This window comes from Xiphophorus couchianus, chromosome 10 (genome assembly GCF_001444195.1).
Source record: "Xiphophorus couchianus chromosome 10, X_couchianus-1.0, whole genome shotgun sequence".
NCBI classification, from domain to species: Eukaryota; Metazoa; Chordata; class Actinopteri; order Cyprinodontiformes; family Poeciliidae; genus Xiphophorus; species Xiphophorus couchianus.
In genome coordinates, this window is record NC_040237.1 from 15,958,646 (window position 1) to 15,971,297 (window position 12,652).

Here is a 12,652-nt window from a genome sequence, read left to right on the forward strand (position 1 = left end):
TCTAAAACATTTAATCCTGATGGAAAAAGAAACAAAAACAGGAAAAAAATCTGGAAGTGGGCAAATACCCTTTTTCACGACTCTGTAAATAACACATTGCCCGTGCCACCTCTGTCAACCGAAAGTTGAATTCCAGTCCAGACTGTAACAGGGACTCTGTTATCAGTCCGTCTCCACCTGGCTGTCAGACAGAGCACGGCTCGATGCACTCTGCTGCTCCTGACTGCTGCATCCAGTACAGTTTGAGCCGTGATCCAACACTCCTGTCTACTCAGATCTGTCATCTGCATAGCACTGGTTGAAATGTCACAAGTGCAGAGCATTAAGGGGCAAGAAGGTGGCAGCCATAAACATGGCGACGCTACTGTCCGCAGGCTGCTTTCATAAGCATGTGCACAACCATGTCTTCCCCACATACAGCTCACTCTTTAGATAATATGTCACCTCCTCTTGCATGACCTGCTAGTCAGGTCCAAAAAATTACATGCCTGTTTTAGGTGTTTCTTGACAAGGGCCTTCAAAATACGGATTTAAATGACTGTACTGCAACTCTTGTTAAAACGTTTCCGGATTAGGTTAATAACCAACCACAACTTTCCTAAAAGAGTGCTTGTGAATAGTCTTTTTCGGACCGTAGCAGAAAATAAACCCCAGTAAGCCAATAGATGTGGCTTTGTCCTCCGTCACTGTTCTTTACGGATGCCGTTGTGCGACAGATTTATGGCGGTACTAGAAGCATGTGAATAGAGACGTTCCAACCGGAACCTATGTAGGTTTTAAAAAAAAAAAAGCAATTAATTGCGTTAAAATTTTGAACGGGTTAAAGTCTATGTAATTATTTGAAATTGTCCCGGCCCATACAAAGCATGGGAAAAGAGTACAAGTCAGAGCTGCACAATGTTTTTTTTTTTGTTTTATTTTGTCAATCCAGCCTCTGGTCAGGAAAACAGCATCGACGTGTTGCTTGGATTTTGGTACCGGTTGACTCGATTTCCTTTTTTTAAACCACTTAGCCAATTTGCTAATTTTTCCATGGAACATGACTCCAAACTATTAGTGGAAAATTTGCCTATTTGCAGATTTTTTTTCACTAAAGCCACATGCAATGATGAAGTCACTATGAACAAGAACATCAGTTTAAGAATGGCTAGAGATTAAATTTCTCCATCCGTCTGTTTCCCTGAGATTAAGAGGAAGTTAAACATGAAACAGACTCTAACGATTTTTATAGTATTGTCTGATAAATATCTTTTATAACAAAAAATGTTGTTTTGGAATAGTCGGCTAAAATAAACTCAAAGGTTATTAAATATGACCAGACAGCACAGGGTTATGGGGAGTTGTTGTTATTTCTTCACACTCAATGCGTTTTATCAGCACAAAGTCTAATATGACCATAATAATGGGTAGGACTATAAATTATCTGAGTAAAGCCAATTGAGTCTAAGATAGCATTAAAGCCTACGTACATTTAGGCTATCATCCTGGGTGTCAACATGAATATTAAAGCCCCCCACCATAATGATCTTATCAGTATTTACCATTAAAAAAAGATTTAAAATGCTAAAGTATATTTGGTGTTTGAAAGTAGACAGTATTCAGCTATTTGCAGACAGTTGTGGTTCATAACCCCGGGGCATCCCACTGTATATGCTTTTGATTAAAGGTGCAAGCATACCATGTAGCTATTTTTGACCCACACCTAGGCAAATAAAAAAATATAAAAAAAGAAAACGTAAAGCTCAAGCTTAAGCTCAGTGTGCCTTTGCAATTTAAGCTTCTACAGATAAACATACGTTTTTTCATTTAAAGTGAAACTTTATTCCAGTGGTTTCCAAATGAAACCACTAAAATAGTTTCAAGCGCATCACAAGATAACATCAGACCTGAGCGAAATCTGGCTTTTGAATTCGGCGACAGAACAGCAGAATAAAAGGACTTGCATCTCCAACACGCACACAAACCTCACTCCGCTGCTTCTGAACATTCTTCCCCTTTCCAAGCTGGTGTGCCTCTGTTCACGGCCCCCTGTGGCCTCATTATCACAGTCTGAGACACAGCAGCCATATCTGACAAAACAGACAACAGCACACGCAACTTAGGTTGGCCTGGTTTTCGTTTTTCTTTTTGCACAGGCTTGCGTGAATCTGAAAACACAGACAAATATACACACACAGAACTGAGTTATACCCGTCCAAAGACCAGAACACATTCCTGATGCAAACTAACTGGAGGAATCACACAAATCCACAAAACCTGTAAATAGAGAAACTGAAGTTTTCATCTCCCTTTCCAACTCACATCAAAACAAGCCCACACAAATATGCGGTCAGTTCGTTCCAAACATTCAGAGCTTGCAAATTACACAACATGCAGGCAGATTCAAAACAGGAAAGACACGAATTATGTGTGTTACTTGAAATCTTGTTTAGCAATTTCCCCAGAGTGCAGATCATGAGACAGACAGGTGATTCAACACAACCTGTCAACAATCACTTTTACTTCAGTTTTGACTGTATATGCCCAAGGTAACGTTTAGCTGAAGTCCATATGCTGTCCAGGTGGCCAGTATGATGCTAGATTCTTCATTTTAAAACCGGGTAAGGGAACGGATCATTACAAGACATCTCTTCTGTCTTTGGCTGGATGGAGGAATCCTGGGTCTACTTCCACTGGCTTCATGGTTGGTGATTTTACAGTTTCTTGCAAAAGTACTTGTAATCCTTGAGCCTATTGACACTGGCATGCATCAGTCATAAGAAGTGCAGCAAAAGGGACCAAACCTCCTGGGGCCAGTGGAGGGAAACTACAATGTTCTCAAAAGCATTAACATACGCTTCCACCTCAGGCTCCAAGAATGGTGGAACTAAGGACATATTTTTTCCCTAATGTCAAAAGTTACATGTGTTGGAGCAGGGGAAGGTTTATCTAACAGGTTAATGACATTATCTCCATCTTTGTCAAAAGGATGGAGATAATGGACTTAGCCTTCTGAGAAGGTTCAGTGGTAAATTCATGAGTTTCTAACTCCACCTGAAGCACTCTACACTGTGATCCAAATTATTATGCAAGTGATATTTTCTCAAATTTTCTTAAATGGTCAATGCAAATGATGGTCAGTATAATTTTAAAGTTATGAACTATTATCAATCAATTAATCAAATGTTATTTGTATAGCACATTTCAGCAGCAAGGCATTTCAAAGTGCTTTACATCATATCAAACACAGAAACACAAAGCAACATAGAATCAATAATCAAAACACGACATTAAGTCAAGTTCCATCAATAAATTGGTAATTGATTACATTTCAAATACAATCCTAAACAGGTGGGTTTTTAGTCTAGATTTAAAGGAAGTCAGTTTTTCAGCTGTTTTACAGTTTTCTGGAAGTTTGTTCCAAATTTGTGGTGCATAGATGCTGAAAGCTACTTCTCCTCGTTTGGTTCTGGTTCTGGGGATGCAGAGCAGAACCAGAACCGGAAGACCTGAGAGGTTCTGGAAGGTTGATACAATAACATCAGATCTTTAATGTATTGTGGTGCTAAGCCGTTCAGTGATTTATAAACTAACAACAGTATTTTAAAGTCTATTCTTTGAGCTACAGGGAGCCAGTGGAGGGACTTTAAAACTGGTGTTATGTGCTCTATCTTCCAGGTTTTAGTGAGAACGCCAGCAGCAGCATTCTGGATCAGCTGCAGCTGTTTGATTGATTTGTTGGACAGACCTGTGAAGACGCTGTTGCAATAATCAATACGACTGAAGATGAACGCATGGATGAGCTTCTCTAGATCTGGCTGAGACATTAGTCCTTTAATCCTGGAAATGTTCTTCAGGTGATAGAAGGCCGACTTTGTAACTGTCTTTATGTGGCTCTGGAGGTTCAGGTCAGAGTCCATCACTACTCCCAGGTTTCGGGCTGATCGCTGGTTTTCAGTTGTAATAACTGAAGCTGTGCATTGACTCTAGATCTATAACTCTAGATCGTTCCTCTTTAGGTCCAAAAATAATAACTTCAGTTTTGTTTCTGTTCAGCTGGAGAAAGTTTTGGCACATCCACACATTTATCTGTTCTAAGCATCTGTTCAGTGATTGGATGGGTTCTGAGTCACCTGGTGACATTGTGATGTAGAGCTGTGTGTCATCTGCATAGTTATGGTAGCTAATATTATTTCCTGTTATAACCAGAGCTAGTGGGAGCATATAAATATTGAATAAAAGGGGTCCTAGGATTGAACCTTGGGATTTATATTACAGTATAAATAAAATTTTATTGAACAAAGCTCTCCATGACAGTATTCAAAAATAAAAAACTCAAAATGCACTGTACCAAATTATTAAGCACAGCAGATTTTCTAAACATTTCATTAATTATAAATAATTGCAAACGGTCATTCTTTGAATGTGCAGCATTAGAGTTAACCCTAACGCTATTTCAATCAGAAACATCTTAACAGACCAAGTTACATGTTAACATAGAACCTTCTTTGATATCACCTGCACAATTCTTGATCCATTGAACTTGTGAGTTTGTGGAAAGTTTCTGCTTGAATTTCTTGGCAGGATGTCAGAAAACCTTCCCAGAGCTGCTGGTTTGATATGAACTGCATTCCACCTTAAGATCTTCTGCTTGAGGAAACTCCAAAGGTTCTCAATAGGGTTGAGGTCAGAGGTCAGAGGATGGTGACCACACCATGAGTTTCTCCCCTTTTCATGCCCATAGCAGCCAATGACACAGTGGTATTCCTTACAGCATTCATTGTCATGCAGGAAGATGATTTTGCTGCTGAAGGTACGGCTCTTCTTTATGAACCATGAAAGAAAGTGATCAGTCAGAAAGTCCATATACTTTGCTGAGGTCATTTTCACACCTTCATGGACTCTGAAGGGGTCGACCAGCTCTCTCTCTCTCCCCCCCCCCATGATTTGAGCCCAAAGCATGACTCCACCACCTCCTTGCTGACCTCACAGTCGTGTTGGGATGTGGTGGCCGTCCACCACCAATCCACTACTGCGTCCATCTGGACCATCCAGGGTTGCACAGCAGTCATCAGTGAACAAGTCTGTTTGAAAATTAATCTTCATGTACGGCTGGGCCCACTGAGACCGGTTCTGCTTGTGAGCTCTGGTTAGGGGCCCAATAGTAGGTTCATGCACCACAAGCCTCTGGAGGATCCTCCACATTGAGGTTCCAGAGGCTCCAGCAGCTTCAAATAACTGTTTGCTGCTTTTTAAGGGCATTTTAGCAGCTGCTCTCTTAATCCAATGAATTTGTCTAACAGAAACCTTTTATCTGTACAAACCCATCTTTGTTCTCAATCAGCCACAAATCTCTTCAGAGTACGATACGCTTCAGTTTTTATTATATATCTAATGTTTTCATATCTTGTCATACGGCACTACACTATCTGATGATTTTCGTCAGCAGAGATCCTTTCTCTTTCCCATATTGCTTGAAACCTGTGGCCTGTTTAATAATGTGGAACATCCTTCTTACGTAGATTTCCTGTAGTTAAAAACTCTCCAGACAAACTAATCAAACCAGCTCTCTGAAATTAATTATAGTGATTCAAAGAGCCCTGACACACAATACCATCTAGAAATTTAATAGCACAACAAAACATTCAATCTTTATGACACTTAAATCCAATTTGCGTAATAATTTGGAACGCAGTGTAGTTTCAGCTTCTGGCTGCTCAAACTCAACCTTGTGTTCTCATTCTTAGGATTAGACTTCAAGACAAACTAGATGTACCTTTAAGCAGGCAACAACGTCAGGTTTGTTGAACTCAATCGAGAAAGACAAACTGTGGAAGAAGGACCAGTGGTTGACCCCCATCTGCAGATTTCATTGCTCTATCCTCGACACAAACCCCAGGCTGATCAGTAGGTTCAGAAATTGAACCAGCTTCACCCTTATTCATTTTGAATAAGAATACCTCTATTTTAACTAAGCAAATAAAAACAGGAGATTTTATTTCACTCTTTGCTATAGATTTAGACACAGAGACACCATAAAGAGTAGCAACTTAACAGAAATCATCTTTTCTACAGCCATCAAACTGTAAGGGAGGATTATTTCGAAACTCTGCCACACTTATCTGTGCCACTTTCAAGATAATCCCGGACGAGGCCCCACTTATATTACAAACTCCTAAAACAGCCAGGATGTTTTCTGAGTGCTTTCATGACCTCCAGAAGAGTAATCACTGGGCACCACTGTCTGTTTTCTAAGTTTGTGGTTAAGTCTCTTTTTGCAGCTTACTGGAGTTGTAAAGTCCTAGAAATAGCTTTGCAACCCGTTCAAGACTGAAACATGCCAATGATATTTTTTCTCAACTTAACTGAAAACTATTTCCATGTCTCTGAAGAGCAGTTGGTTACAGAGCAAGTATGTCCCTAAACACTACAAATAAATACATAAATAAACGACAACATTCAAAAACACTAATATCAAACACTCGACTCAATTACCTTCGTTCTTGCATTAGAAGGACAGATTGCCTTTGGGACAAACAAGTTTCAAATTCTGTTGCTTCTAGTAAGAGGTCGACCCAGCAAGTAAGAACTAAAACTGGTCATCTGTTTCCTAAGGTGTATAGCAACCTACTTCATGTTGTCAGACAGGTTCTATTTAAATGACTCTTTGTTCATCCAAATCTAAAATTTATCTGATTTATGAGCAGCTAAGAAAATTGATTTTGTACTTTCAGTTAATTCATGATACAAGAAAGGAGACGGGCGATTAGCATTTCTCCACAAGGTCCGTTTGACCTGGCATCTTGTATTTACTCAGATTCTCTTTGCCTCGTATTAAAACTGGATGATCTGAAATATTTAAGTGGGACAAAGACATCTTTAAGGAGGGAAAAGCTGTTTTCCACAGTGTTGTGTAACAAGTTCATGAAGCTAAAATGGTTGAAATGGGTTTTTACTACAACAGGCCGGCTCAGCACTTTCAGACGGCAAGAAAAAGAAATTACAGCTGCCTCAGTAGATTTAAGACCTCTTTAAAACCAGATGATTCAGCTCACGTAAGATTTCACAACCCACGGCCAATATGATGTCTTTTTTATTAATTGTGAACTTTTACTATGAGTGTAAAATGTTATCACCTTCTAATGTCGAGCACCGCAGAAGTGTGTTCAGTACAAAGAAAACAGAGGGATAAAATAAAGCCTTTTCTGCTATCGTTGCATATCTCTGGCATGTAGGTTATGACTTCATTATGAGCGGGGCTAACGGGTTTGCCGAGGCCAACCGCTAATCGTAGCGCTAATTAAAATCTAGCTTGTGCAGCTCATCAAAACAATTAGTGGAGAACAATAATGAAGGGACTGATGGAACTCAAGAAGGGAGCGTGATAAGTGATGAGTGTGAGTGAAGAAAGAAGAAAGGAGAGAACAAACGAAGACAGAGAGGAGCTAACGCGCTCAAGGGAGAGAGACAAGCGAGGTCTCAACCTGGTGGAAGATGATAGGCCGAGACACAGAGCGAGGATGAGATCGCAGGAGCAGGAAACCACAAAGTGGCAAAAACCCCGACTGCTCCCAATCTGACACATTCGGGAAAGTGAGAGCGGGACATTCTATAATAGAACAAAAAACAATTGTTCTATTGTTTTTCTCGATTCTCTCAGCTGTCTGTCTCTGTGTCTAATATTCCTCCTCTTCTTGGCACTTCTTTTTGTTCTGCCCTGCTAAAACGACTCCCTCGGTTCTTGAGGCCCGTGTGAAGCCAGACCTGAGGAAGGGAAGCCGAAAGGAAACAAGTAACAGATGGTGCAGGTGTTCTTGCAGGGCGATTCCTTTCACCTCGCAGGCGACTGACACCTCCTCACTTCTCGTCTCCTGCTTGCACTCAGAGCCTCCAGGGAGACTCTAGGAGGCAAACCTGCTCGCCATCTTGCTCTTGCTTCTCACGTTCTTTCAAGGACAACATCTTTGAAAAGAAACTTCAGTTACCAAGTGTACATTAATACGTCATGAACGCCTATGTCAACTTTGGGCTCTCAGAGACTTATTTAAAGGGGCAGTACCATGTATTTTTCAGGTTAACAGTGCCATTTTATAGCATAATCAAGTAACTGTGTTAATTTCAGTTGGTATAAAATTGATATGTACATCAAATATGATGCACGTAAATTTGACTTCATTACTTAACACCTTGAAATTGGGCCTCTGTCTCTTTAAAAACAATTTTTTCTGGAACTCTGCCTTCAGGAAGTCATCACACCATGGCTCCTCTATTAATTCTTTAACGATGTTTTTACCAGCGTTTCACCGAGAAGTAGCTCCTATAACGAGCTCAGCAGACGTGCAGATAAGCCAGGTGTTTGCTAATTGTTGCTGGCTAGTCTGAAGGAGTTGAGTGGGGAAATTGCGGGGGAGGGCTGCTCTGTGAGGTGGAAACTTGGAAACTGCAACTTCGTCTTCCTCGAAGGCGGGGCTAGATCCACCCAGGCGTTTTGCACAGCTGAATGGTTGCTACGGGAGATTAAAGGATTTCTCAAGCATGTATAAAAGAATCAAGGCAACACTCCAGTGTATGTTTTTGATGAGTGAACAACATTATAACATGATGTGAAGCTCAAAAGAGCTGATTTATATCATACTCCCCCTTTAAACCTCTGTTGTTCCATCATGAAACAATTCAAACAAGATACAGGCTGGTTTAACAGGCTGGTAAAAAATGTGATGTTTTTGAGATTTTCTAAAATCCTTACATGCATAAGTATATAAATACACCCCCAAACACCTGGATTGATACTTTTCCATTTAAATGACAGCAGACAAGTTATTGATTACAGCCGTCTGTGGCTAGCTAAAATCCACCAATGCTTCTGATCCCCACTAAATATACCTAACCACCAAATACACCTAAATGTGAATCCTGAACTGTGAATGGCAAAAGGTCGGCTGCGGTTGGTTTCCTGCTATAATCCAGATTTGTAAGGATGGAATGTGAGAATGTTACTAATGCTTCTTTTTAGCTTGCTTAATCAATGGTCAATTTGTTTTGATGTTTGGTAACGCATCTGGTGACATTATAAAACAGTAACTGGTGTCAAATTTCTCATTGAAATGCATTTGTGGGGCTAAGAATCAGAGTTGAGGCTTCAAGAAAATGTACAAATCTCAACGACTGAATATCTTGAATTCTCCTTTCAGGTCATCCCAGTAGCTCCTGTCAGACAAATACTTTTTATGTTGCCAAAGAGAAACTTTCAGCTGCCAAAGAAAAGTGTATAAAGCTTGAGAACTTTTAGAATTGCAAAAAAAAAAATAATAATAAGATAAAATAAATAAACTAAACATTTTCTCCCCCTTAAAATTTTCTCAGTATTAAACTGATTAAATGACCAGAAGACATTTAGCAACAGAAGCCTCACTTTTACTGTTCAGATGCGAGAAAATAATTTTATTAAATAAACAGGAGGAAAAAAATGCATGCTTTATATGCATTGTGTTTTGTTCTTTTTTTCATGTCATAGCCTCAGGATAAAATCCACAACAGTTGCATTAATAATGTGGCAAAGCACTGCTTGTTTGCTGCTATTAATTTACAGAAATTGGTACATGAAGCAGTTTTAACTTAAAAAAAAAAAAAAGGCTTGCTTCTACCTTTAGATTTGGGCAACCGGATGACAACAGTGCTGCACAAATTAATTTCCATACGGCTCACATCGGTGGTTTGAAGTTGTTTTCCATTAGCAGTCTGGCATTTACAGTCAAGCCTCAGTATTTTGTACAAGTGTTGCATATTTTTTAATAGGATGCTGCTGCAGAGGTAACGCTTTACCACTAATAGAAAATATTAGACGGTCGAAGACGATGTTTGCATAATACGGTGACTTGCAAAAGTGTTCACTGAAATGTTCAAGTTTCGCCATCTCACCATAAAGTCGAATGCTTTTTATTGGGATTTTATGTTCTATACCAATGTAAGGAAAATTATGGTCCACAATTAAAAAAATAAATATATGTGCCTTTTATATTAACCCCCTTTAACTCAGATGTCTCTAAATAAATTCCAGTACGACCATTTTCCCTCTTATATTAGAGAACAGGGTGTCTAACGTGCGGCCCTGGGGCCACATATGGCCCTTGAAATGATTTTGACTGGCCTCCCTGATCACAATTCAAGAAAGGTAAAAATTTGGCCAACAAATTAAAAAAAACAACTGATCCTCAAAAATGTGGAAATCATCTTTTTTATGTGTTCGATCTTTAGGGATTTACAAATTTCTTAAAAATCATGCTTAACATTCGAGCAGGTAAAACAAAACAAAAAAAATGCCGAAATTATTTTTGCTTTTTTTTTTTTTATTTAACAAATTTTGTGGCCAAAAGATTAGTTTAAATTTTGACGTTTTGGCCGCAGAGGCAAAAACTTCAAGTGTGAAGAGGGTGGTTTTGTTTAAAATTTAACGTTTGGACCTACATGTCAAAGCCGCCACTGAACTCACTGCACCTCATTGTAAAACCTGGCAATAGCAGCATGATCCTGTGGGGCTGCTTTTCTTTCAGCTCAGGGAAGCTGCTCAGGAGTCGATGGCAAGAAGCTGAATTCTGGAAGAAAACCAGGAAGAGGAATTTATTTCGTTATGTCTGCGAGGCACTGCACCAGAACTTTCTAAAGCTTTGGTATTCACTGAGGGGGAAGTCAGGAAGCAGCAGATTTTGCAGGATGCAGTCTTGTCCTTCCCATAGTCAGTGGCCCTCCTGCGCCATGGCTCCGTCCAGGAGCAGCTGCCGCAGTTCCTGGGGCTCGGTGACAGGCAGAGAGCAGGTGAGATCCTGGCAGACGTAGGCCGTGGCGGCGCCGTCCAGCTGGGTCATGGAGGACAGCGCTGGCAGACGTTGGCACAGGAAGCTCTCTGGATTCCCATCGGTGTGCATCACAACCTGTCGGGGGCAACAAAACAAAAAGCAGGCGGGAGAGAGAAGTCAGTGGCTTGGCCCTAAAACACTGCTCCGCACATGCTGGGCACCATTTCAATCAAGGGACTTAAAAAAAAGAAATCAAGAAAGGAGGAAGAATTGTCCTGTTAAGACTGTTTAGTCAAAGAACGCCAGCTGACAATCAGGGAGCTGGTGTCAGACCTCTGATTTTTGGAGTTTGATGCTTCCACACCCATTAAAGTGGTAGTATTATGTATTTCTCAGACACATAATCCCATTTTATAGCACAATAAAGTAAATATGTTACCAGCACTTATAAAGTTATAAAAATCAAGCGAGTACAGACTCAGACATCTGACTTTGTCATTTCATGCCTTGAGATTGGGCCTCCGTCTCTGGAAGAAGCTCCTGCTCTTTCTGAAACTCCGCCTTCAGGAAGTCAACATGGTTCCTCTATTAACCCTTTAACAATGTTTTTACCAGCGTTGGGGTGATTTTACATGTGTATCCATAGCGATGCACTCTGAATCTCGTTCTGTAGGCTCAATGACAATAAAAGGCTTTGGACTTTTTTGTTTTCTTAACTAAAGTCTGAGGTCCTTGTGAAGCAATTCCAAGAAACGCCTCAAATGCTTGTGGGATGAGTCCTAGTCCAGGCTCAAATGCCTAAGATATAAGTCAGACAGGTCTCATGTCATTAAAACCCAAGTTCTGGTCCAATAATCAAAGTCATCAATTCACAGAAGAATTTGCTGTCTGTGGCTTGTATACCAGCTATTTCAGTTTCCTTGATGTTTACCTGAGTGTTGTGGAATTTGTTATTGTATTCGCGGCAAGTCTGTCTCAGCAAATGGATATCTTGAAATCTAATGGTTGTTGGTTCTATTCCACCTTCCTCTTGCCACATGTCAATGCATTTCTGAGGCAAAGTATTTTAACCCAAGTCGCCTGCAGATTTGCATATCTGTGTGTGATTGTGAGAAGATTTGTGGGTGAATGTGCTTTGAGTGTGGCTAGGGAGGTATAAAAAATAAATTCAATCCAATTAGGATTTATTTCTAAGAAAGAAAAATGGAGAAAATTCCACGACAATGACATAAAGATTGATCATGAGTCTAAATCAAGTCAAGACTGTTTTTGCTACTTATGCGTTTAAGTCCAAGTCTGTAAAAAAAAAAGGAAAAGTAATGCAATCACTTAAGCCTTAACGTTTCAATCATTTAGTGTCAAGAGAACCCTCCAGGTTGGATCATTATCTAGCATGTCTTTTTTGTGTAGCCATAAAATGCTGCAAAACACACACACACACACACACACACACACACACACACACACACACCCACACACCCCTGCAACCAACCCAAAATAACATTCTCAAACTGCCGTGTTCAGTTGTGGCTGATTGACTGTCATGGTCCTTTGAACACTAGCCAGTAAGAAGAACAGCTTCTGTGAACCAATCCAATGTTCACCTGTCCACTAACATCCATGCTAGCTTATCAATAAAATGTATTTAAAGATCCAAAACTATTGGTCGTTGATGGATTATGTCTCATGATGACTGAAGAGCAGATAGAAGAGTTGCCTTAACTTTGTTTCTGCTCATGATGGCATGTTAGTATTTCAGTGTGCTGCTAGTCAGGTAGCAGAGTGAAGTTAAAGAGGGCTGCCCTGTCTGTGCCCGAGGCTGCTTCCTGTCAAACGTGTGTCATTTCACCAGATTCAGAACCGAGTGAGATGAGCACATA

General features: G+C 40.2%; 1 protein-coding gene across 2 annotated transcripts in view; it reads right to left on the minus strand.

The window, feature by feature from the left end:
- Window positions 1-9,405: 9,405 nt before the first annotated feature.
- The window catches only part of spata20 (spermatogenesis associated 20), a 39,356-nt gene continuing 36,109 nt past the window's right edge, over window positions 9,406-12,652 (minus strand). For both annotated transcript variants that reach the window (XM_028030076.1, XM_028030077.1), the window contains one exon: window positions 9,406-10,907. In XM_028030076.1, the coding sequence (XP_027885877.1) occupies window positions 10,713-10,907 (195 nt within the window). In that variant the 3' untranslated portion in view covers window positions 9,406-10,712. The remainder of the gene's footprint in view (window positions 10,908-12,652) is intronic.